Below are 25,468 nucleotides of genomic sequence, written 5' to 3'. Positions count from 1 at the left end.
TGCCCTTTCTACGTATGTGTTATAACTGATTATTAATGATTTGTATAGCATTTACAACCTAATTAGTGACCATTAATAAACTCATTGTAAACATGTTATAAACCCTTTATAAACGTAGTCTTATTTTAAAGTGGTACCAACTATTTTTACAGGTACGATATTTTTGAATATCGTGAACAATATTATACCCTGAAATATCGTACCATATCACCCACCCCTAATTATCACATCAAGGTTCTACTTTTTTTTTTTTGCTGTTTTTAGCTAAAGAAAATTCACACTGGTCTCATTTTCTCATTATATATCTACTAGAGACAGATTATGTCTGTCCAGTAGCATTTATTTTACTTTAATTCTGCATATATGGAGATATTTGGAGTGCATTATTAGCGTAATGACATTCTGGATCATTGACTTCTGTTACAAATCTGATAAAATTCTTGTATTTTTAATATCTCAAGGTGTTCCCCATCATATTGTATGTAATAATAAAATTTAATTTTTCAATTTAAAATACCATGAATTATTGTGATATTATTGTAGGGCCATATCCCCCATCCCTAATATATATATAAATATATATATATTACAATATAAAGTTAGTAAAGCTTTTATTTTTTATTATTTTACTTTATTCTTTTATTTTTTATTATTTTATGTTGCTTAGGGTTTTAGGGATAGGGTTTAGAGTGCTTACCCTAACACTTAAGATACATTATGAATTGCAGAACTGATTCTACCTCAGTCATTTAGTCCTCTGGTTAGTGGGTCAGTGGGTCAGTCTGTCAAGTTCTCTCATCTCTAACAAGTCCAAGACATACAAGACATACACTAAAGAAAATGCATTAATTGCTCAGATTTGTGTTGAAGGTTACTGAAGTGTTGGTTTAAATGAGGAAGTTTTAGGGGAAAATTAAAAGTTAAGTCAGTCTTTTTGCTTATTTGTTTCAAGTATTTTAATAAAATATATAATAGAATATTTATTGTTAAACCATATTAAAATAGTTAGCTAATGCCTTAATAAATACAGCAATACAACAGGAAAATTTGTGTATAAAAATAGTGATTTTTGTTTTTGAAGACATAGCTTTACTAACTAAATATTGTAATAAATCTATGAGTAAAATAAAAAAAAGTATAATAAAATAATAATAATAATAATAATAATAATAATAATAATAATAATAATAATAATAATAATAATAATAATTATAATAATAATAATAATAAAGTAAAATAAAATAATAAAAAATAAATGCTTTACTAACTTATTATTGTAATAAATGTGGGACCCTGACCATTAGCTTTGTTGCTAACATTGATCCATGAATTTACCTCACGGGCAAACAACTTAAAAGTCATACCAAAAAAGGGTCAGTTTAACATTATCACATCCATTTTCCTACTACTAATTTTACTAGAATTATTGTTGTGTTAGCCAGAAATGTTGAATAAATGAAGTCCTTTACACTGAATGTTTTAACAGCTTTAGCTTAAAAAACTAGTCAGTTTTTTTCTTATTAGCATCTGTGCTAACCAGAACATTTCTGACAAGACTCCATTTTCTAGCACTGTTGCTATAAATAGATCAGGCTGGGTCTGTAAAATGCTGTGATTGGTCAGAGGAAAGCCAATCCAGTCGCTGTCGCTACCTAGCTTGGGCCTGCCCATGCTCATCTGTGACGCTGCATAAAATTAGGCCCGCCACTAGATGGAGCCAGCGAGTCCAAAATGAATGGGATGAATAAAGCTAGCTAAATGTCTTTTTCCTGTAATCCACCACATATTAGTACGATTTTCATTTTAGTTTAAAGCTAATAATGAGAATCTGCAGCACAGTGTAGCGTTTTCTCCCTTTGGACATGGTCTAAAAGCAATTATAATTATGTTCTTGAACTTGTATGGTAGTCAGTACTTATCCTAATATTATATTTTGCAACAAGGGATAAGTTATGGAATATTATTAAAAAAATATGTATATATTCAACTTATAATGGTACTTTCTCTCTATCTCACTCTCTGTCTATATATATATATATATATTGTAACAGAAACCATTGAGTTGGATATGTACATTTTTTTGTAAATAAACCGAATGTTTTCTTTTGAAACATTCTATATATATACACACACACACACACAATGTATGTACTATGTATATATTGTTTATACAAACAAAACTATATAAAAAAAATCATAATAATTGATCCACCATGTATTAGTATGTTTTTTTTAGCTGCAGCACAGTGTAGAGTTTCCTCCCTTTGGACATTTTCTAAAAGCAATTATAATTATGTTCTTGAACTTGTGTAACTGATAAATTATTTTATTTGTATTTTTTTTATTAAAATATATATATTTTTTAATGTGAACTCCACTAAAACCTTTTGAACTAAACTGAAACTAATTATCTGAAGCAAAATTGCGGTAAAAACAGGTTTTATATGTTGTATGTTTGTTTATTAGTAGATAATTTTGGTTCCTCCTTACCTTGTTGTAGCTGGGGCCCTAATTAGCGCTGCACCTGCAGCAAGCACATGAGAGCTTTCGCGCTATTTTTAGCAGAAGCATAGTGGATGCTTGAACGGGTAAGACGTGTTTCTGTGGCTCTGATCCCATAGTTTTAATGAATCTCTAAAATGAAATAATTATAAACCTGTACTATAAAGCAAGTGCTTAGGACTGTGTGTAAGAAATCTGAGCTGATATAAACGTGTGAAAACCGAGTTTTGGTGACTTTAGAGAAGTTTAGTTCAGCCTTTTTTCCCCACTATGTGTATGTAGGGGCTGATGAGAGAGCTGCTGCTTGCTGCATGTGCTAACTGTGCCCCATGCTATATTTTGTGCAGGTATGTTCATGTTTTGTGCAATTTAATGAGTTCTACTGAATATTTTGAGGTCTTGTTGGTTCTAAAATATTATAATAAGCCACTATACGATCAGATGTTTAGCCTTTTACAGTAGCTATTTTATATTAATATTATATATATTTTTATAAATACTATATACATATTTTTATCCTATATATAAGGTTTAGAGACAAAAAAAAAAAAAAAATCAAGCTTGTCTGTTCTGCATCCTAGCTCTGTGCTGGATCACATAGTATTACTCCAAAGTTCTCTGTCCTGCATCTTTGCTCTGTGCTGTTCAATGTAGTATTACACCCCAGTGTTGGTCATATTATTATAATTTTTTTTATTGAACTATTTTGCATTTTTTTGTCTTTAATATATATATATATATATGCTTATGTGATTTTATATATATAATTGTTATGAGGAGAAGCATAGTGGATGCTTGAACGGGGGCTGATGAGAGAGCTGCTGCTTGCTGCATGTGCTAACTGTGCCCCATGCTATATTTTGTGCAGAAAATAAATCTTCAGACCTCCAGTCCCTGTGTGTGTGTGTCTTCTATGTGGCGACGATCTGAAGTCCGCTACACTTGCAACAAGTGATAAGTTATCAAATATTTTAAAAGAAGACATTCGGTTTATTTAAAAAAATATATATGTACATATTCAACTCATAACGGTTTCTGTTAAAACAATCCTTTAAAAAAACCTCTCTCTCTCTCTCTCTCTCTCTCTCTCTCTCTCTCTCTCTCTCTCTCTCTCTATATATATATATATATATATATATATATATATATATATATATATATATATATATATATATATATACATGTTTTTTAACAGAAACCATTGAGTTGGATATGTACATAATTTTATTATTTTACAATTTGTTCAATTAAACAAATATCTTCTTTTAAAACATTCTATAACTTATCACTTTCAAAATATAAATCTATCTATCTATCTATCTATCTATCTATATATATAAACACACACACACACACACACACACAGTGTATGTACCATGTATATATTGTTTATATAAACAAAACGTATTTACATTAATTGATAATTCATGTTTTTTGTTTCCACAGAATGCACAAAAAATTCCAACCCTACCCATCCTGTTCAATGATGAAAGTCCAATGTATCTCAATTAGAACATCAGAGCGTGCCACTCAATTTGAATTTGCTGAAGACACAGCAAAAATAACACATACAGAAAAAAAGAGTTCTGTTACTGATGGAACAGCAGTTTTTTTGGTTCCTCTTAAAGAGGACCAAATTTCAAAATTTAAGGAGGGGGAGACGTACATTATAAAGAACGCTACAGTAAAGCAGGACCACCCCTACCCCAAATTGTTCATTGGATATGGGGCAGGGGTGTTCCGAATAACCCCATTGACGGTGCAAGAACATTAAATTCGCCTCGCAAGAGAAAGCGTCATGCCGTCCTCTGAAAAAGGGGACCTGAAAGACCCGGGACTGTACCAAAAAGAAGGATACTTAACCGTATCAGGAAAAATTGTTTCGGCAAGTATCATGATTTTACCTGGTTTATTAGTTTGCTCATGCTCCCTAATGTAAACTCACTTTTACTGTGAAAAAAGATGAAAAAATTATACATTTATATTGAATATAAACACAGATGTATGAGAAAATATATTGAAATGCATTTCAGATCAGAATTATGTTCTAGGAAAAAAAAACAAAAATGATCAATACACTGACAAAGCCTTTCAGGAGAAAACATACTGTATAAATATCTTTTTATCTGTACTCTGTTCTTACTTTACCCACCCTTTTTTCCTATTTAGCTGACTACTCCCCGGCAGGTCCAAATAGATGGCTGCATCCCTGTGAGGGATATTGTCCTTGAGGAAAATGGTGACACCGCCACAGTATCCCTCTGGAGGGAGGCAGCGACTGTGCCACTGGTGATTGGGCAAACTGTCCTTATTACTCATGTAAAAGTGGGGAAAAAGAAAGCCTTTGGCAAGAACTTCAATTCAACCACCTACACAAGTGTTTCGGTGAGTAACATAAATTTCTCACACTAAATCGATAACTTCCCATTTTGCTCTTCAAGTTTCCTTTTTGAAGGTACTCCTCTTGCTAATTGCTAATATGCTCTGTTTGTGTACTTTACACATTAATACAGGTTTCCTTTTAGACTGTTAAAACAGGTTTACCTGTGTTTAGGAAGGGATAACTGTGGATGAGGGAAGGTATAACTGTGGATGAGGGAAGGTATAATTGTGGATGAGGGAAGGTATAACTGTGGATGAGGGAAGGTATAACTGTGGATGAGGGAAGGTATAATTGTGGATGAGGGAAGGTATAACTGTGGATGAGGGAAGGTATAACTGTGGATGAGGGAAGGTATAACTGTGGATGAGGGAAGGTATAATTGTGGATGAGGGAAGGTATAACTGTGGATGAGGGAAGGTATAACTGTGGATGAGGGAAGGTATAACTGTGGATGAGGGAAGGTATAACTGTGGATGAGGGAAGGTATAACTGTGGATGAGGGAAGGTATAATTGTGGATGAGGGAAGGTATAACTGTGGACTGAAAAATGTGTCTTTTACTGTATGTGTATGTTTGTCCAGTACATACCCGCCATTTTTAATGTTTTAACTTTTTACTACAGGAAACTGAAGAGAAACATGAAAGAAGAGTAATCACTGTTGTTGGAGTGGCAGAGTCTGATGATGGCAATGTGCTCCTAACAAGAGATCTGGAGGAGCTGAGTGTACCCCCAGGGCTCTTACCTGAAGAGGCTGATGAGCTAATCAAAAGGCTGCCAGTGGACCTGTCAGTAATAGCTAAGGGACAACAGGTTACAGAAGTAAAAACATTAGACCCTGAAGTGTAAAAAAACAAGTCCAAATGCTCTGTTCTGTCCAAATCGTTCTGTCAGAATTAAAATGTTAAATCTTAATCTCTAATTTAAATTATCATATCCTAGATGGTTTCAGAGGTGTTGCAAGTTGATTCTATGGTATTCCAGGTATGTGTGTGTGGTGTGTGTGTGTGTGTGTGTTCAGTGTGTGGAGTGTTGCCCTATGTAAGATTATTGGCTGAGCTGTTTATGCTGTGGTTGTGTTGTTTTACATTAAATATAAAGTTGTTTTGTTGATGGTAATTTGTGTGTAAATCACAAACAGAGAATGCTCTACTGTTTATTCATTTTTATTGTAAAACATTGCAGCAAAACAATAAAATAGTAATAATAGTAAATTAGATACACTGTTTTTTTTTTTAATGTCTGCGTAATTAAATTAATTAAATGTGTAATTTGATAATATACTGCATAGTATTGTAGGCAATACCTTAAATTTTAGTGTCTGCTGTGGCATCTACCAAAAAGAATTCTGTAAGTGCTATAAACTCAGTATCTATTATTAGTGGTTCCGATTTGGAACTGACTTCACAAAGAGCTGAACAGTTTGAATCTGTTTATGTCTGTGGATCTGTTAGACTGATTTTATGAAATAGTCGCTTCTTTTTGAATCTGTAAATTGGTCACATTCATTATTTGGCATTTTGTCCTTTACTTTCCTGTGGCTTCATGCCTTAACCCTCCTGTTATGTTCATTTGTCAGGAACAGCAATGGTGTTCCTGGGTCAATTTGATCCGGTGCATGTTTAATTATCCTATTAATATCCAAAATAATAATTATCCAAAATAATAATTATCCAAAATAATAATTATCCAAAATAACAGTTATTAAAAAATGTTTTTTTTTTGTTTCACTACTTTACTACTTTTGAAAGACCAACATATTAGAAATAACAGTTTTACATAACATTAAAACATAACAATTTAATTTTGTTTTAGTTTTTGTTTATTGCAGGGGGTTATATGTTGCTTACACTAATTAAGGCAAGCAGAATAAGGTTTATACAAAAAAAAAACACTTTTATCTATTTTCCATAGGTCTTCAAACTTTTAAAGGGGTCAGGAGGGTTAAACATGTTCTGTAGTCCATTTACCATTCAACCCAATGGAAAAACTCAGCTTCAGCAATACAATTCCCAGTATGCATCTGCCAGTCTCACGTGTCCGGATTGGGCGGGCGAATATTGCTGAGTGTCCTACCTAGTGACCAGAGCCATTTCCTTACTATGTTCCTCACAGTGGAAACTGACAGGTTAAATCTCTGAGACAACTTTTTGTATCCTTCCCCTGAACAACTATGTTGAACAATCTTTGTTTTTAGATCATTTGAGAGTTGTTTTGATGAGCCCATGATGCCACTCTTCAGCGGAGATTCAAATAGGAGAACAACTTGCAATTGGCCACCTTAAATACCTTTTCTCATGATTGGATACACCTGGCTATGAAGTTCAAAGCTCAATGAGGTTACCAAACCAATTCTGTGCTTCAGTAAGTCAGTAAAAAGTAGTTAGGAGTATTCAAATCAATAAAATGATAAGGGTGCCCATACTTTTGCACCGGTCAAATTTTGGTTTAATGCATATTGCACATTTTCTGTTAGTACAATAAATTCATTTCAATCCTGAAATATTACTGTGCCCATCAGTTATTAGATATATCAAACTGAAATGGCTGTTACAAACACCCAAATATTTAGAACTAAAAATGATTAAGATTAATAGGGGTGCCCAAACTTTTTCACATGACTGTATATAGTTAATATAGTTTTGATATAAAAATGTAAGGACTTTTCAAGGGAAAAGTCTTTGTTTTTGTTATTAATTCGTTTTTTGTTCATTCAATGCAATTAGTTAATTTATTACTGTCAACATTTGTGTTAATAATCAAAGTTATTGTTACTATACTATACTAATACTATACTAATTGTTACTACACTAATAAACTAAGTTACTTAAATGAATCTCTGTGATTTCAGATATTCTTGTTATAAAATTATGTTTTAAATTACAACTGGAGGTGACAATAATACAATGACACATACTTTATATTGCAGTGTAGTTTTATTAAGTGAACTTGGAGGAACTAATGCTTATTACTGTGTGTAAATGGAATTATTGCTCTTTTGGAGTGGTTTGTGGCTCTTAAAAGAGCCTTTGTGTCTGTTGGTTCAAACTGCAGGTTGCCAGGGAACTGCACCCTCAGTTGAGAAGTAAGATGCATATGTCTCCCTAACACGAACTGCCTCCCGGGTTGAGTTGTTGCTCCCCAATCTTGTTGCATCTTGAAGGACAGCAACATCGCCCTCACCACTCAGTGACATAGGCTCCCTCCTCGTCCTTGTCGTGCTCCTTATGAAGTTATGAAGGACACAGGTGGCCTTCACACAAGCTTCCACGTTGGCAGGGCTGATACCAATGACCCGGCGGTACATGCGCCATTGTGATGTGAGGATACCAAAGGTGTTCTCAACAATCAGCCTCGCTCGCGAAAGCCTGTAATTGAAGATTCTCTGCCTACTAGAGAGGTTGGAACCTGAGAAGGGCTGCATTAGATCTCTCCGCAGAAGGAAAGGCCTCATCACCAACAAACACATGTGGCTGAGGTCCCAGGTGCTCAGCTCCTGTCAGCACAGCATCTTCTGGAAGGCCAAGGGTTCCATCTTTGAGAGCATGACCAAAGGGTGAATTGTCCAGAATCCCTCCATCACTGGTTCCTCCATAGCCGCCAACATCCACAATCCGGAAGCAGTACTTGGCATCCACAGCTGCCAAGAGGACGATAGAAAATGTCCCCTTATAGTTGTGGAAAAAGGACCCGGAATTATCAGGAGCCTGGATCACCACATGCTTTCCATCAATGGATCCCACACAGTTTGGAAAGTTCCAACGATGGAGGAAGTCTGCTGCAATAGCTCTCCAGTCATCAGTGGTGGGAACTGGCATGTACTCCTCCACCAAAGAGGCCCAAATAGCCCTGGACACATCCCCAACTATGCAGGCCACAGTACTGAATCCAATACGATAGCTGTAAGCTATTGTGCGAAAAGAGTCTCCAGTTGCAAGAAATCTGTAAAATTATTAATGTTAAAATGCATGGTTTAAATGCATATTAAAACTGTTATTCAAACAGTTATATATAATATATAATGTCATGACATTAATTCAGGCATTCATTAAGGATGAAGTCATGAGGAATTATACAGGAACAAACACATGAGTTATGTACTAATAACTGTAAGGTTAAATTAATCACCATTAACTAATGTCTGTATGAATGAATGAAGATGAATGGAATGAAGGCTTTATTCAATGCCGCACAAAAATGTAGTGGTCACTTCAATATCATTGCTTGGCAAAATTTAATACTGTTTTAATGTTTATTGTTATGTGATCTGTTGTGTCAAAAAAGCAACAAGCTACTTAAGGCGGTATTAAAACAGTATTAAATTCTGCCAAGCAATGATCTTAAAATGACCACCACATTTTTGTGCGGCGTTCACCTGTAAGTATGTGTACTGTAGTAATAGATATAGATAGCTAGCATTCTGGAAAAGAAGACAGGATGGACATGCAGGTGGGTGTATATTGTATACTCAACAACAGCTTAAACATGTAAGTTTATGTTTTTATAAATATATTTTCTTATATTAATGATTAAAAATGTTAACATTCTTAAAAATATGACTGGGTGGTGCTAAAAAAAAACCCACATTAAGCCCACCCAGGATGGGCTTAATTAACACATTAATTCCTGGTATATTCATGTACTGAATAAAGCCTTCATTCCATTTATCTTTATTAATTCATACAGACATTAGTTAATGGTGACTAATTTAACCTTACAGTTATTAATACATAACCCATTCATTTGTTCCTGTATAATTCCTCATGACTTCATCCTTAATGAATGCCTGAATTAATGTCATGACATGTACCCTTATTATAAAGTGTTACCTATATTATTAAGTTGATTAATTTTGTATATATTATAATATATTATATTAAATAAGTTGCACTTACCTTAAGCAAACAGCCAAGCGTTGGGATGCACAAATAGCCTTGCGGTAATTTGTGTCCATTCGGCTAATTCGGGGACCCACTTTAGCAAGAAGGGAATGAAACTGGTTCCTGTCCAGTCTGAAGTACCGCTGGAACCTGTCATCATCCAGCCTCAGCTCCTGCACAGGGCGAAGGAATTCTCCATGCTGTGTGCGGGACAGCAGGGTCTGATGGATCCACGCAGAGCGGTGACTGCGCTTTCTCCAGGAGGTAAAGTGCTCCAACAGCCAGCAAGACAAACTCTCCAGTATCCATGGTGGACTAATGGTTTTGAGAGGGGTTTAGTATTTATGTAGTACAGTTTCCCTCCATTTGTTTCGTTTTTTGAGGGAACACTGCTTATTGGTTAAAAGAAATCAGCAGATTCAGAGCCAGCTTCTTGTGTTCGGAGCAGAGGGCTTACCTCATTCGTTGAAAGCCAGGTTTAACAGCACATTTTACATGAATAAATGTTTTAACACATAAGGAGATTAATAGATAATCATTTTTATGCATATGACGTGCATTTTAAATAATGCGAAACGTTTGTACGAGTGTATAATGTTTTAGAATTGTGAGAGAGAGAGAGAGAGAGAGAGAGAGAGAATAGAGAGAGAATAGAGAGAGAGAGAGAGAGAGAGAGAGAGAGAGAGAGAGAGAGAGAGAGAGAGAGAGAGTAGGCGGCATGTGACGCATAGAAGGAGAAAGTGAAAGTAAGTCCAGTTTCCTCCATTAGAAGAGAACAGAAGTCCGGATTCACTCGGTAAGTTCAGAACTGAAGAGAATGTAGAACAGAACCGTGTAGCTTAAAGTCAGAACCGGTTCTAAAGGTTCCTCAGATCCAGAACCGGTTCTTTAAGCTCAGCTCAGTGTCCGATTCCACTGGAAGAACCAGGATCAGCATGGAGATCTGAACCGGGCCTGGATCAGACCTGGACCTGGTCTAGATCAGACCGGCTGGAGAACAATCAGCTGTAACAGATCAATAGTGCTGTAAACTGAAGAGAAATGCGCAGATATAGATCGATATTTATTGATCACAGTGTAGTTTATGCTGTTTAAAGCGCATTACTGCTTAATGTGGGCTTTGATCTGTTGGGGAGATAAAAACACGGAGCTGCTATAAAGGCGTGTTTATATGCAGTAGCGCTGTTCAACCAGCAGGGGGAGCAACGGAGCTCAAGATCACGTGGTGTGTTAGAGTTTTTAATCCTGCTGTTTTATATTATACTTAAATAACATTTATTTAATACTATTAATAGTAATATTTTAATCATTATTAATATAAATAATTAGTGTTAGTGTTTTTAATCCTGCTGTTTTATATTATACTTAAATAACATTTATTTAATACTATTAATAGTAATATTTTAATCATTATTAATATAAATAATTAGTGTTAGTGTTTTTAATCCTGCTGTTTTATATTATACTTAAATAACATTTATTTAATACTATTAATAGTAATATTTTAATCATTATTAATATAAATAATTAGTGTTAGTATTTTTAATCCTGCTGTTTTATATTATACTTAAATAACATTTATTTAATACTATTAATAGTAATATTTTAATCATTATTAATATAAATAATTAGTGTTAGTGTTTTTAATCCTGCTGTTTTATATTATACTTAAATAACATTTATTTAATACTATTAATAGTAATATTTTAATAATTATTAATATAAATAATTAGTGTTAGTGTTTTTAATCCTGCTGTTTTATATTATACTTAAATAATGTTTTTATTATTTTATATAACTAGTAATAATTAAATTATAATAATTATAAATCAGTAAATGTCTGTAATCTAAGTTAATCTGTAATGAGGTTAAATCACACTGTTATGAAATGTTCCCTGTTTTTGTTGGTTTTGTTTGTTTATCAGGAATTGTTTAATGCAGTTCTGATTATAATGTTATTATTGTAAGAATAGTGGTTTTATTGTAATGGCTGATCTGTTCTCAGGGGTTCCAGCTGTGTGTGAATGAAGAAGAGTAAATGATGGATCCTCAGAACTGCAGCAGTGGAGGAGGAGCCTCTGTCCTAAAGTGAGTAAATTAACTGATAGATTTTATTAGTAAAGTAGTTTTTATATTTTAATGGTTGCAGCTCTGATCCTGGACCTGTGTTCCACAAATTTTACTGATTTAAATACACAGAACCGAGGTTCTCCTGAACCAGAGTCAGAACCCTGTGCTGCTTTTAAACATAGAAAATCATTTAACAAACTAGCAAAAACAAAATCTCTCACCTGCAGATTAATACAGAAATCCATAGTTCAAATAATATTCCTCTCCATCAGTTATCTTTAGCTCAGTTATTATAACTATAATTAATATTTAGTTTAATCAGAACTTTCAGTCCCTACGGATCAGTTCATTCTTTATAAAAAAGTATATGGTAAATAATTATATAAATATAAGTAATTCAGGTGAATTCATTAAAATGAACTAATTTAATAATCTGCACGTAGGGGGGATCACCAGAAAATCAGGCTTGTGTAAAATAATTATAATGATAGTGATCTTAATAACGATATATATAAAATAAAAATATGTCAAGCATGTGAACAGATGTAAGCAATATAAAAGTAACATATTTGCTGGAGAAAAGAAAGATGAATCTGTGTGAAAGTTTTAGTGAGAGTATAAACCGTGTATTACGGTAGCCGTGTGCACAGCGGAGCTGGAGGAGAAAGCTGCGCTCGCTTTTACTGCAGAGAAACTGAACATGGAAAATAAACACAAGAGTTTTTGTAACTCTCCAGACTGAACTCAGATCAGTGTGGTAAAAAGTAGATGAGGCTTTAATACTAAAGGAAAAAACGTGTAGTCGTAATACAAGCAGTGTTCAAAACCAGAGTAAGAATAAACCCATACATCAGAGACATAAACTCTAATAAAAGAGAAATCCTGATCCAGAAATACAGTCCAAACCACCAGAAAACACAGTAAAAACAGAGCAAAAGAGACGAAGTTCAACACGAGAGAAAAAGATACATTTACAGAAATACAATCAGAAAGAAAACGCTCAGTCTGTCGCTGGATAAACAGTGAAATACTTAAAGAAAAATAATACCAACAAATGGGTTTATATACACGTACAAATTACTAACAGCTGAACTCAGTTCTAAAATTCCGGAGATGAGGAGCGTGAGAAAGTGCAGCGATTGGCTAGTTCTGAACACGTGATGTTGTCAGGTGCATGCTGGGGGTTGTAGTTCTGGAGAGGAGAACCTCGGTTCTGTGTATTTAAATCATGTATAGATCACAATTTAAAGTCTTATTAAAGAAGAAAATCAGAGGAAACAACTTTCCATATTATATTATTAATCATGTTTAATTTAAAATGATATTACTGCAGGAATTTGTTGAAAATATTTGGTTGTAAACAGACCAGAAATAAAACAAATCTAAGCATTACCAAATAAAACCACTGAAATCTTGAAGAGCACCTGTAATATTATTCATTATTATTGTTTTAAGTAATAATACTGTATTAATTTGAATTAATGGGATGGCTGGTCATAAATACATATAAAACACATCCTCAATATAATGCAGACATGATGGTGGATGACTTTATGAAGTTACAGATTTGTGCAGCAGTTTTGATAAAGAATAAAATGATGTGTGTTTATTGGACGAGGGATTTTCAGAAAGCTTTGGGAAGCTTCTGGAACAGTTATGAAAAAGTTAGTGTGGAACCTGTGAATGAGTTTTCTCCACACTTTACTCTCATCATGGATCATCATGAAGATCTGTTTACAGGAAGAAGAGAGGAGCATCTCCAGCCCCCAGTGGAGTGTCTATGAAGAGTGACGCCTCCATGGATCCTCCTCTAAGGTTCAGCAGTGGAGGAGGAAGCTCTGGGTCTCGGTACATCACTGCACTAAACTACTGTTCTGTTCTGAGAGTGAAGCTCTTCAGTTCCTGATCTTTATTAAAGATGTGCTGTGTGTTGGAGTTTCACTGTGTTTAATGTTAACAGAACTGAAACCCAGAGAGGAGCTTCTCCAGAACCCAGTGGAGTGTCTATGAAGAGTGACCGGTCCATGGATCCTCCTTATAACTTCAGCGGTGAAGCTGTGACCTCTGACCCACAGTGAGTGAAACATCAAAGCCTCAGAGATTCAAATTTTCTCATGGTCATTAAATCACAACCCACTTTTTATAGAATATAAACCAAACAAATTTATTTTTGAAAAATACCCTCAAAAACATATTTACACATACATATGCATGCAAAGTGAATTTAAAAGCAACTACATGTATAAAAGTTACTACAGTAAAATTAAATATCAGAATAAGCCCAAAACATTTGCTATTTTACTTTTCTGCATATCTCTGTATTCAGAGAACATTAGTGAGAAACTGAGAAGGACCGTGCTGACTGCAGGTATAAAGGGAAATACAATAAATTAAATAAAACTACAAAACAAGAGGCTTTTATCTAACCTGTATTTTGTGGAAGTCAGTGAGACAGTTGGGCATGTTCCAACAGCTGTGAAGAAATCCCCACCCCCACCATGAACAGCATCTTGGGTATTTCCATTTTTCCACGTATTTCTAAGTAAAGTTAAAGCCAAGAGAAAGGTGAGTGCGCGCTCTCGAGAGGGGGTGCTAAATACGGCACAACAGCGGCAAACGAATGGTGGTTACCATGGCAGCAAGAATGCTGCACGCGTCTCTCTGTCTCTTTTTTCCAATATAAAATACGAGAACAAAATCAGAGGAGCGTTAATTATTTTACGCTTAAAAAAAAACAATGTATTTATTTAATCGCTGCTCTAAACTACAGGATCAGCTACAGGGGGGAGAATTACACATATATCTGTATATAGACCGTTTCAGAGGAATATTCACGACCACAGGAAGTGACGTCGCTGTTCCTAGAACACTTCCGTTCAGCGGTAAACAGCGTTTAAAACAGTGGACGTAACTTTTTAATTTAACATGAATTCAAACTTCACCTAATCTGAGAGTCACAAACACTGAAAATCAGGTCAAATTGTTCTTTAAACAAGTAAACTATGGAGGACCAAACATTACATAAGTATAAATAAATACACATATAACTGTAGAAAGATATAAATAAATTAATGAATAAATAAAGTAATGTTGAAATTAATAAATATATAAATAAATGCACATATACGTGAATAAATAAATAAACAAATACATGCACAAATAATTGTATAGGTAAATAAATTAATTAATAAATACAGTTCTTATTTATAAATGTATTTATTCATTTATATGTGCATTTATTTATGTCAACATTTATTTATTTATTCATGTATTTATTTAACTATTTATTTATTTATTTATTTATTTATTTATTTCAACATTTTTTTATTTATGCTTATGTCATTTTTGGTCCTCCATAGTAAACACGCCTGCTTTGGTTTTTCACTCTGCTGACCTGCCTGCAGTTACAGCGTCCGCTCACAACTCCTCCCTCCTTCTGATCTATAAATCATGCAGAGTTCGTGCTGGATATCGTTTGACTTGCTACAACCTCACCATAGTGATGCTTCTCTACTACAGGAACAAATATTCACAACTTTTACACTGAGAAATTAATTAAATGCTCTTTCACTGCCTCCGTTTCAACAAGGTAGTGATCAGATCTGGGTAGATCACCTCTATCAAGCGTTTTAAATCAGAGGAAAGAACTTCCCTCTTAAATCCTTATCAAAAGGATCAGGAAAAGAGGTTTGATCACTTTTTACTAATTTCTGATCGTATGTTTGCTCTGTTTTTGGGAGATTTGTGAGATATGCGCTCTCATTCTGACAGCTGTATAGTTGAAAATAGCGCCACTGGAAGTGTGGAAGGAACAGACATGTGCAGGAGCTTTATTATTGTTTTCCTCATTGAAACGGTCTATAGAGACAGTAAGGTGATCTGTGTTCTGAGATTGATGTTTAGTTTTTTAAATACACTAAATTACTATATATCTATATTGTTTTCTGCTTTGTATACTTTTTCTTACAACCCCAATTCCAATCAATTTATGCTTTGATTTTGTGTAAAATGTAAATATAAACAGAATTCAATTATTTGAAAATCCTTTTCAACCTATATTTAACTGAATACACTAAAAAGACAATGTTCAGACTGATAAACTTTATTGTTTTTTGCAAATATTCACTCATTTTGAATTTGATGCTGCAACATGTTCCAATGAAGTTGAGACGGGGCTAGGGCTGCACGATATTGGAAAAATGTTACAGTCCATTGTTTCAGTTTTCTAAAAGCCCCGCCCCCACCCGCACGCTGTCTCACCACAGAGACCCGGACCGACCGAGAGCTGAGTCAGCGCTTTAGAGTCAGCTGATCACTCAAAACCCGAGGAAAACAGCAGAACAACCATAATTAAGCATTTAAATGGCCTTTTAAAAGGTAAATAAGAGCGTTTTTTTGTGTTTAAAAGCATGAATTCAGCTTTAACTGGAAATATCTGCACTGCTAAACTGAGGTGCACAGCTTTGGACAGGCTGTCTGAGGCGGTTACAGGGTTCATACACTTTTCATATTTTCATGATCGTACAGTCTTTAAAATATCAGTGCAGACATTAACAATAAAACAAAAAATCCAGTCCAAAACTGATTATAGTAGGCCTATATCTTACTTACAATGTTTTTAAATAAAAAAAAACATTTCTTTCAGCAATGCTGACAATCTTCAATAATAAAATGTGTCTCTAATCCTGAGAGCTCTATTGTGTAAAACGGAATTAACTGATTTCATCAATTAACATGATATAGACTATTTAGTTTGAAACTGGGATTTCTAAACCTGCTTCCCAGAGAAAGAGAGAAAGAGATGACCATTACAGCCTAAAAATGCCTTAACACTCATAAAAACACAAATTAGTAACTTGAAAGAGATTCTTTTTTTTGCTTTTAATATTGGCTCAAAAATATATATTTAGCCTGCAGTCTAGAACCGTCTCCCACTGAAAACCTGTGGAGCGTCATGAAGCTCAAAATACGACGCCGGAGACCCGGACTGTAGATCAGCTGAAGATCTACATCAAGAAAGAATGAGAAAGAATTCCACCTACAAAGTTCAGCTATCAGTGTCCTCAGTTCACAAACTCTTATCGAGTGTTAAATAAAAAAGATGATGAAACACAGAGATAAACATCATCCTGTACAACTTCTTTACAACGTGTTGCAGCACCAAATTCAAATTTGCTAAAAATAATTTTACCTGATCGAACATTAAATATGTTCTCTTTGTTGTGAATTCAGTTGAATACAGGTTAAAAAGGATTTGCGAATCATCATATTCTGTTTTTATTTATGTTTTATATTTAATTGAAATCGGGGTTGTATTTTACTTTGGAATATTTATTGCATAACTTGTCCTGCAGTTTTTGAGATATCAACATTTGTTCTAAGTCCAGATTGTTTGGTCTGATTGTGTGATGTCTGCTTGTGTGCAACATTTGGATATGTTCACTCATTTTCATCCAGCTGGCATTTCCACATTGAATCAGCATTGAATCATTTGGTGTTGATTTTGGCAATTCAACCTTTAATTAACCATAGCTCACTAAAATGAGAAAATCTTTTAGTTAACAGTGTTAACAATAAACAAACATCACTGTAGTAAAGCTGAGTATAAAGAATGTTACCCACCACTACCAATCTGATTCAACATTTAATCTCAAAAACCCAACAGTAAAACTAATAAAACATGAACATTCCCCCAGATATGGTGAAGAATTGGTGCCAAATTAAAAAGCAGTTGCTGCAAATGAAAGTAAAACTACTTTTTCATCCCTCCATCTAACCATTTTTTGAAATTGTATGGTAATGAAATGTAAAATGTTAATTCAAAAGGCAGAAGTTTGAGGATATTATGTTGATTCAACATTACAATTTTAACAATTGCAGAATTATTTAACATTAAATGTTGTTTCAACATTGTTTCAACATTGAAACAAAAACAGACATTACTTCAACCATATTTTAACCACATTTCAACATTGAAGTCGATTATGTGCCAGCTGGGTCCTCATATGATCACATTTTTTTTCTGTAGGCTGTCTTCCTTAACCCATTCACTCATTCATTCTTTACAACATTCATCTTTTACAAAATCCAGTAAACACTTGGAGCTCACAGCAACGCCTCATCAACAAACAACTATAACATAGCAACATCTAGGAACAGCCTATCAGCATTCTAGGAACAGCTTAACCAACAGCTGCAGTATAGCAACACCTTAGCAACCAACTAGCGCTGAACAATTAATTGCATTTGCGATTATCTCGCGATATTTTAAAATGAGATTCTCTAACCGCACAGGCTGCGATTTGACTGGTCACGTGACTTGGGAGCGAGCCGAGCCGAGGACGAGCGGAGCAAACCCGAGCAGGAGGCAGGGAGGTGGAGAAGTGAAGTCAACACAGCGCACTTTCACACCAGCACTGTTTGGTCTGGTTAAATCGAACTCTGGTCCGTTTGTAACTTTAGTGCGGTTCGATTGAGCAGGTGTGAAAACAGTAATCGCACTCGGGTGCGGATGAAAAGAACCGAACCGAGACCAGCTAGAGGAGGTGGATAACGTTAATTACCACAGCTGTCAACAAACACTGTCTCCATGCTCGCGCCGTCTGCGCTGTATTCACCGCTCACAGCCGCGTGACTCTGTTTATTATGTATAAATCTGCGCTGCACGTAGAAACACAAAATCTTCTCTTAATCTTCTTAATTTTTTATATCTATTTTTTCTATTAAAAAAAATGGTGAAAAGGAAAAGCTATTTATATATTTATTTTTCTATTAAAAAAAAAAAACAAATGGTGAAAAGGAAAAGCATAGATTTGTTTGCTTTATTGCTATCTGTGCTTTAAATAAATCTGACATTGTTTATTATTAAACAAATTGATTTATTGCTTCTGTTTGTTGAAAAATACTTGAGAAGACATTAAAAAATCGCATTTTAAATCGCAATCGCAATTTATAGATAAAAAATTGCAATTACATTATTTTCCAAAATCATTCAGCCCTACAACCAACAACTATATTATAGCAACACCCTATAAATCAGATGAAACCATGTATTCTGTGCCATCATTCTGCATTTCCTTTAGGAAATGAACTTCATATATTTAATCAGTTACTGTCTGGTATTCTTTATTTGATTTCTCTTGTGTTGTTTCTAAGATGCATCCAGGAACAAAATGAGAATTCATGCTTTTGTTATTATTGTAGTTTTTGTTATAATAAATATCAGTTGTATGTGTAGATGTGAGCTGCTATATCAGCTTATTTATTCCTGTAGATTACAGTGTGGATTTTCTATTTGTCCACAGAAAGAAGAAGAAAATAATAAACAGGGAAAAACTGGAACAAATATTCGAGGTTAGTCCTAAACCGTATATACAACTGGGATCTCCCTGATTTCTTTTATTTTTCAGTTTATTTTCAATTTAAGGTGAACATTTGTAATTGGTCTATCATAACTGTAATATTGTTAATATTAAGATCAGAGCATCTATAACTCCTCCCCTCCTCAGATTGATGTCTTAATGATGTTCAGATTGTTCAGATCATCTCTCTCTGTACTGTAACAGCTTTAGTGATTCTGTGATGTTTGTTCTTTATCAGAAGCTGCAGCAGAAGTTTATCTCTCTAGTGAAAAACGAGCTGAACACATTCAAGAGACTCCTGAGTTCAGATTACCCAGCATGCTCTGAGGGAGAGGTGGAGGATGATCAAAGGGAGGGGGTGCTGAAGATCACACTGCATATCCTGAGGAACATGAAGCAGACAGACCTCGCCAACACACTAGAGAGCCGTAAGAGTTACTATTGGTATCAACCTGGTGCTAATTTATTTCTTTAGAGCTGATTTTCAAAGAGAATAAAAAATGTATTGCAGTATAAAAGACAACATACTGCAATCTTTATTATGAAATTATTTATTTACTGTATCACAGAGTTGTTCTACAGCAGGGGTCTCAAACTCATTTTTGCCGAGGGCCACATTGGCATATTGGCTGTCCTCTGAGGGCCAGATGTAACTTATAAATATAAGAAAATGTAACCAGATGTAATACAAAATGAATGTAATTACTCCTTAATGTTAAATAACTCTCAATATACTATTTATTCAATCAAATATTACAGTTGCATGGAAAAATGGTTGCTTGTTGCTCTATTAACATAAATCCTTTTAATTTATAAGTTATATTAACTTTGATCAAAACGTTTGATACTGAAATAAGGCTTAATAAATATAAAATCAAAAATTGTGAGCTGTGACAGATTTAGCATTTCCTCAGATTTAGCAGTTCCTCATCCAACCACTAGTCGGAGCTGCAGCTGCAGCACCACAAGCCCGCAGTCTTTGCTTAGTCAGAGCTACAGCCCAGCCACCCAAGTACGGGCTACAGGGCTCAGCTGAGCCAGTCTGGAGCGTTTTTAAAAATTTGTAAGTTCTTCTGTGTATGAAATAAAATAACCCCACTAACCGGATAATACAGCTCTCTACAGTTCATCTTTCAGCCCAAGCAGCTAACAGCAGCAGTTTAGAGCAGCGTCACGGAGGCACTGCTCGGATTACATTATAAACGCGCTGCTAACCTCAGGATGTTTATAACTACGGAGTTTAGTGGACACACCACGGCAGCAAGGTTAGACTGTTGAAGGCTACTGAAGACTACTAAAGCAGGCAACGCAGCGTAAGCAAAAAAAAAACAAAAACCACACACACACACCAAAATACAAGTTAAGATAAAATATGAAAACGAACATAATAAAGCATAAATAATTAAATTGAATTGCGGGCCAGATGTATGTTTATTTTGTTAACCCGTGAGGGGCCGTATGAAACCGCGTCGCGGGCCGCATGTGGCCCGCGGGCCGCTACTTTGAGACCCCTGTTCTACAGTGTCTTTAATGCTTGATTACAGCTGATTACATTTTCCTTATTGTCTTTCCCTATAATCAGAATTGGCCCCAGCATGTCAACAAAAGCTCAAATCCAAACTGAGGGAAAAATATCAGAGAATTAATGAAGGAATCTCAGCTCAGGTAAAGTCAGCACTTCTGAATGAGATCTACACAGAGCTCTTCATCACAGAGGGAGGAGGTGGAGACATCAATCAGGAACATGAGGTGAAGCAGATTGAAGCTGCATCCAGGAAAAGGCCAACAGAGGAAAGACCAATCAAATGTAACGACATTTTTAAACCCTTACCAGAACAGAACCAGCCCATCAAAACTGTACTGACTAAAGGAGTTGCTGGAATTGGAAAAACAGTCTCAGTGCAGAAGTTCATTCTGGACTGGACTGTAGGAGAAGTAAATCAGGATGTTCTCTTCATATTTCCACTTCCTTTTAGAGAACTGAATCTGATGAAGGAGACGAAGCTCAGTCTGGTGAATCTTCTTCAGCGCTTCTTCCCAGAAACACAAGATTTAAAACCAAGACATTATAAGAGCTATAAGATCATGTTCATCTTTGATGGTCTGGATGAGTGTCGACTTCCTCTGGATTTCCAGAACAATGAGAACTTGGTGGAAATAGAAGAGCAAACCTCAGTGGATGTTCTGCTGACGAACCTCATCAAGGGGAATCTGCTTCCCTCTGCTCTCCTCTGGATCACCTCTCGACCAGCAGCGGTCAGTCAGATCCCTCCTGAGTGTGTTCACCAGGTAACAGAAGTGCGGGGTTTCAGTGACCCTCAGAAAGAGGAGTACTTCAAGAAGAGGATCAGGGATGAGGACCTGGCCAACAAAGTCTTCTCACACATCAGGTCTTCAAGAAGCCTCTACATCATGTGCCACATACCGGTCTTCTGCTGGATTACAGCCACTGTTCTAGAGAGAATGCTGAGTGAAGCTGAGGGTGGAGAAACCCCCAAAACCCTGACGCAGATGTTCACACGCTTCCTGATCTTTCAGATCAAACACAAGAGCCAGAAGTACAGTGGGAAAAGTGAAACTGATCCTCAGCAGACTAGAGAAAGTATCCTGGCTCTGGGGAAACTGGCGTTCCAGCAGCTGGAGAAAGGAAACCTGATTTTCTATGAGGAAGATCTAAGAGAGAGTGGCATCGATACTAGAGAAGTATCAGTGTACTCAGGAGTGTGTACCCAGATCTTCAGACAGGAACATGAACTGCTGGACCTGGGGAAGGTCTTCAGCTTTGTACATCTGAGTATTCAGGAGTTCCTCGCTGCTTTATATGCATTTCTCTATTTCAACACTAAGGATCGGAATATGCAAACCACAGAACAGCAAACCACTGGACTATCTGAGCTTTTCAGCAGGAAATCGATGAATGACTTCCTCAGCAGTGCCGTGGATAAAGCCTTACAGAGTGAGAGTGGACATCTGGACCTGTTCCTTCGCTTCCTTCTGGGTCTCTCACTGGAGTCTAATCAGACTCTGTTACGATTCATACTGACACAGAAAGAGAAGAGCTCTCACAGCAATGAGGAAACAGTCAAATACATCAAGAAGAAGATTGAGGAGAACTCATCTCCAGAGAAATCCATCAATCTGTTCCACTGTCTGAATGAACTGGATGATCATTCTCTAGTGCAGGAAGTGCAGAAATACCTGAGTGGAGGTGATCGTCTTCATCAGGCCAGACTCTCTCCTGCTCAGTGGTCAGCTCTGGCGTTTGTGTTGGTGAATTCAGAAGAAGAGCTGAAGGAGTTTAACCTCAGTAAATATGATCCATCAGAGAAGTGTTTTCTGAGGCTGCTGCCAGTAGTTAAAATATCCAAAAGAGCTTTGTGAGTATTTTTATTCAGGCATTCACAGTTTTCATTAAATCACTGGTGAATATGTATTAATCACAATGTTTTATATTAGTAGATACAGTAGATATTTATTAAATTATTGTTTTAGATATCAGGCAAACACCATAATCCCAACGTAACACCAACATGAGACACAGCACCAATCCAAATTCCACTTCGACAGTTTACAATGAACACACAGCAGTTTTATCCTCAGTGACTAAATGTCTGGCTGCTGATATGATTATAAAGTTGTTAGTTTGGAGATATTTTACTGTGGAAATGCTAAAATGCTACACTTTACTTGGAAATTGAACAAAGCCAGCATGCTAAGGGCAAGTACTCTGCATTCCACAGTTACAGTTTAATCAAGCATCTTCCGATGGTTAGCAAGATAGCGTTACAGTAATTTCAGTCTGTCAATGAGTAAGCTACTAAAGTTAGCTGTTGATTTGAGTAAAATGAGTGCTGATAAAACTGCTGATACATAATTAACCTTTTCAATCAGCTGAAAGAAACACACATTCATGCTTTCTAGAAAACCCCAAAACTTAAAGGGATTACAGAGAAGTAGCTCACCCAATAACCAGTTACTGTCTTTAATGGAAAATTAATTAATTTTACAGCATTTTAAAGTACTTACAGGCCAGGTTATAATCTGTTACTCTGTGTATGTATGTGTCAAATAAAAATATAATCTTTTGTTACATTATTCCCTCTTTTAATATCTGATAGTATAAATATTAAAAAAAAACCTTATTGTTATCTAATCAATAATATCAGATAATCTATAAAGGAGGTCACTGGGAGGTCTTGCACTAATCAGATACAGAGACTAAAGTTTGGATGTATATGAGGCTTTCGGGTTGACTCATCTAGATTAAGCCTGGTTTGCTGGAATTTCTGATTTTTTTGTATAAAACACAGATCTGAATTTAATAACCAATAAATAAATGGAGGGAGAAAGTAAATGGTGGCAGGTTAAAAAAGCACCCAATAAACTTCACTCTTCGTCTCTTTTAACTCATAATCTGTCCCAGAACTTGAGCTGCCCTCACTGTAAACTGTTTTCTAATGGGTAACTCTAGCTTTCTGCATGATTACTATCTCTGTATAAAGAAACACCAGTCCATCTCACAGATACTGTATTTCACAGTTTCATTTTGTGTTCTATTTGTATGTCAGTTAAAATATTCTTTTAGATCAGGACACCATGAAGAATAGGGTGTGTTTGTATAATTACACCTTTATTTTGATAAATGCTATGGTATGAATAACGCTGTTATTTTCCATTTTCATTTAAGTGTATTTTTAAGTAAAATCTGTTTATTCTTATATTATAGACTAGCTTCATGTAATCTTGGAGTAAAGACGTGTGAAAGTCTGGAATCAGTTTTAAAGCTGGAAAACTCCTCACTGATAGAACTGGACCTCAGTAACAACAACCTGCAGGATTCAGGAGTGGAGCTGCTCTCTGCTGGACTGAAGAGTTCACACTGTAAACTGCAGACTCTCAGGTCAGTGTTTCTGTCGCTTTATTTTAAACAGACTAAAGGGAAATAGGAGTCACGTCTTAACTGAAAGTAATGCATAGAGTGGGTGCTGGATTGATGAGGTTATATCTCTGTATTTAGGGATTAATGTCAATATTTTTGCATAGATTTTACTGTGATTTAACAGTTGTGTCCACGCTTCCTGTCTTCTTTATTCCTGCTTAAGTTGTTTTATCCACATTTCTATCTGATCTTAACAAAACCTCAAGTAACTCTGGCGTTGTCTAAACTGCAGATAAATGTGTCCCAAATCTTGTTTTAATATAGGTGTCATTTGTGAGGCAGTGTGAATATTAAAAAAATCACACTGAACACTAAAATATGGATTTAGGCCACTTTCCCTCTGCAGTATGAGCAGAAATAATGACATAGTAGTATAATACAGGACAAATCCTGCACCTAACAACTGGGGTTATACATAGAGCTCAGCCAGGATCTACTACTCACTCAACTAACAACAATAGCCAAAACCACCACAATCTGATATTGTTAAGAAATATGATATGTTAAGAAAATCACCAAAATGTGTTATTTAAACTTTGTGTTTATTGTAAAATCTTTTGTGTTTATATCACATTTTTCAGATTAGCTTTGTGTAATCTTCAATTGAAGATGTGTGAAACTTTGGCATCAGTTTTAAAGTTGGAAAACTCCTCCCTGAAAGAGCTGGATCTCAGTAACAATGATCTGCAGGATTCAGGAGTGGAGCTGCTCTCTGCTGGACTGGAGAGTTTAGACTGTAAACTGCAGATTCTCAGGTGAGTTGGTTCAGTTTGAAATTATAAGTGTTAAAATATGTTATTTAAAGCTTTAACGAGATACTTATATATCAAATCACACAATAGGAAGCTTCTACTCAAGGCCAGAGTACACCAGTCAATCAAATGTGAACTCGGTTTGCAGTCATCTTTAGGATGTCTATACTAATATATTTTTTAAGTAGGCACACACTAATCACAAATGTTTTGAAGAAAATCATTAATTTACTTGCAGATGCTCTTAAATAGCTTTGCTGAACATGTCCTCTACAGTGATATGCAGGATTAATCACTCTAGCTTCCAAAAAAAAAAGGTTTAACCCCGTTGAAGAATATAATCTGTAGCCCGTAAGAGCATGAGCTGCATATAGATGTAGGTGACAGTAAAATTGATCAGCTGTGGAACTGGAGCTTTCTGTTTAATAGTTAATGTATATTCTGTTACTATTGTATTTTATCTTGTTTCTTTACCCTTCATCCACATCTCTATAACTACACAATCCAGTACAATCAGGAAAACAGGACGAGTCCACCTACTTCCTTGCAATAATTATTGTTCTGTCTCTTGGAAAGCTTCACT

General features: G+C 35.4%; 1 protein-coding gene across 1 annotated transcript in view; it reads left to right on the top strand.

Annotated features, from left to right (window-relative positions):
- Positions 1 to 25,468, top strand: part of LOC111196385 (NACHT, LRR and PYD domains-containing protein 12) — a 411,983-nt gene that overhangs the window by 375,066 nt on the left and 11,449 nt on the right. Inside the window, exons 7-11 of the mRNA XM_049468901.1 lie at positions 19,138 to 19,186; positions 19,433 to 19,622; positions 20,777 to 22,571; positions 23,921 to 24,094; positions 24,715 to 24,840. Of these exons, the coding sequence (XP_049324858.1) occupies positions 19,138 to 19,186; positions 19,433 to 19,622; positions 20,777 to 22,571; positions 23,921 to 24,094; positions 24,715 to 24,840 (2,334 nt within the window). The remainder of the gene's footprint in view (positions 1 to 19,137; positions 19,187 to 19,432; positions 19,623 to 20,776; positions 22,572 to 23,920; positions 24,095 to 24,714; positions 24,841 to 25,468) is intronic.

Source organism: Astyanax mexicanus, chromosome 1 (genome assembly GCF_023375975.1).
Source record: "Astyanax mexicanus isolate ESR-SI-001 chromosome 1, AstMex3_surface, whole genome shotgun sequence".
In the NCBI taxonomy this organism is placed as follows: Eukaryota; Metazoa; Chordata; class Actinopteri; order Characiformes; family Acestrorhamphidae; genus Astyanax; species Astyanax mexicanus.
Note: the sequence above shows the minus strand (reverse complement) of the source record. Positions and strands in the feature narration are given on the sequence as shown.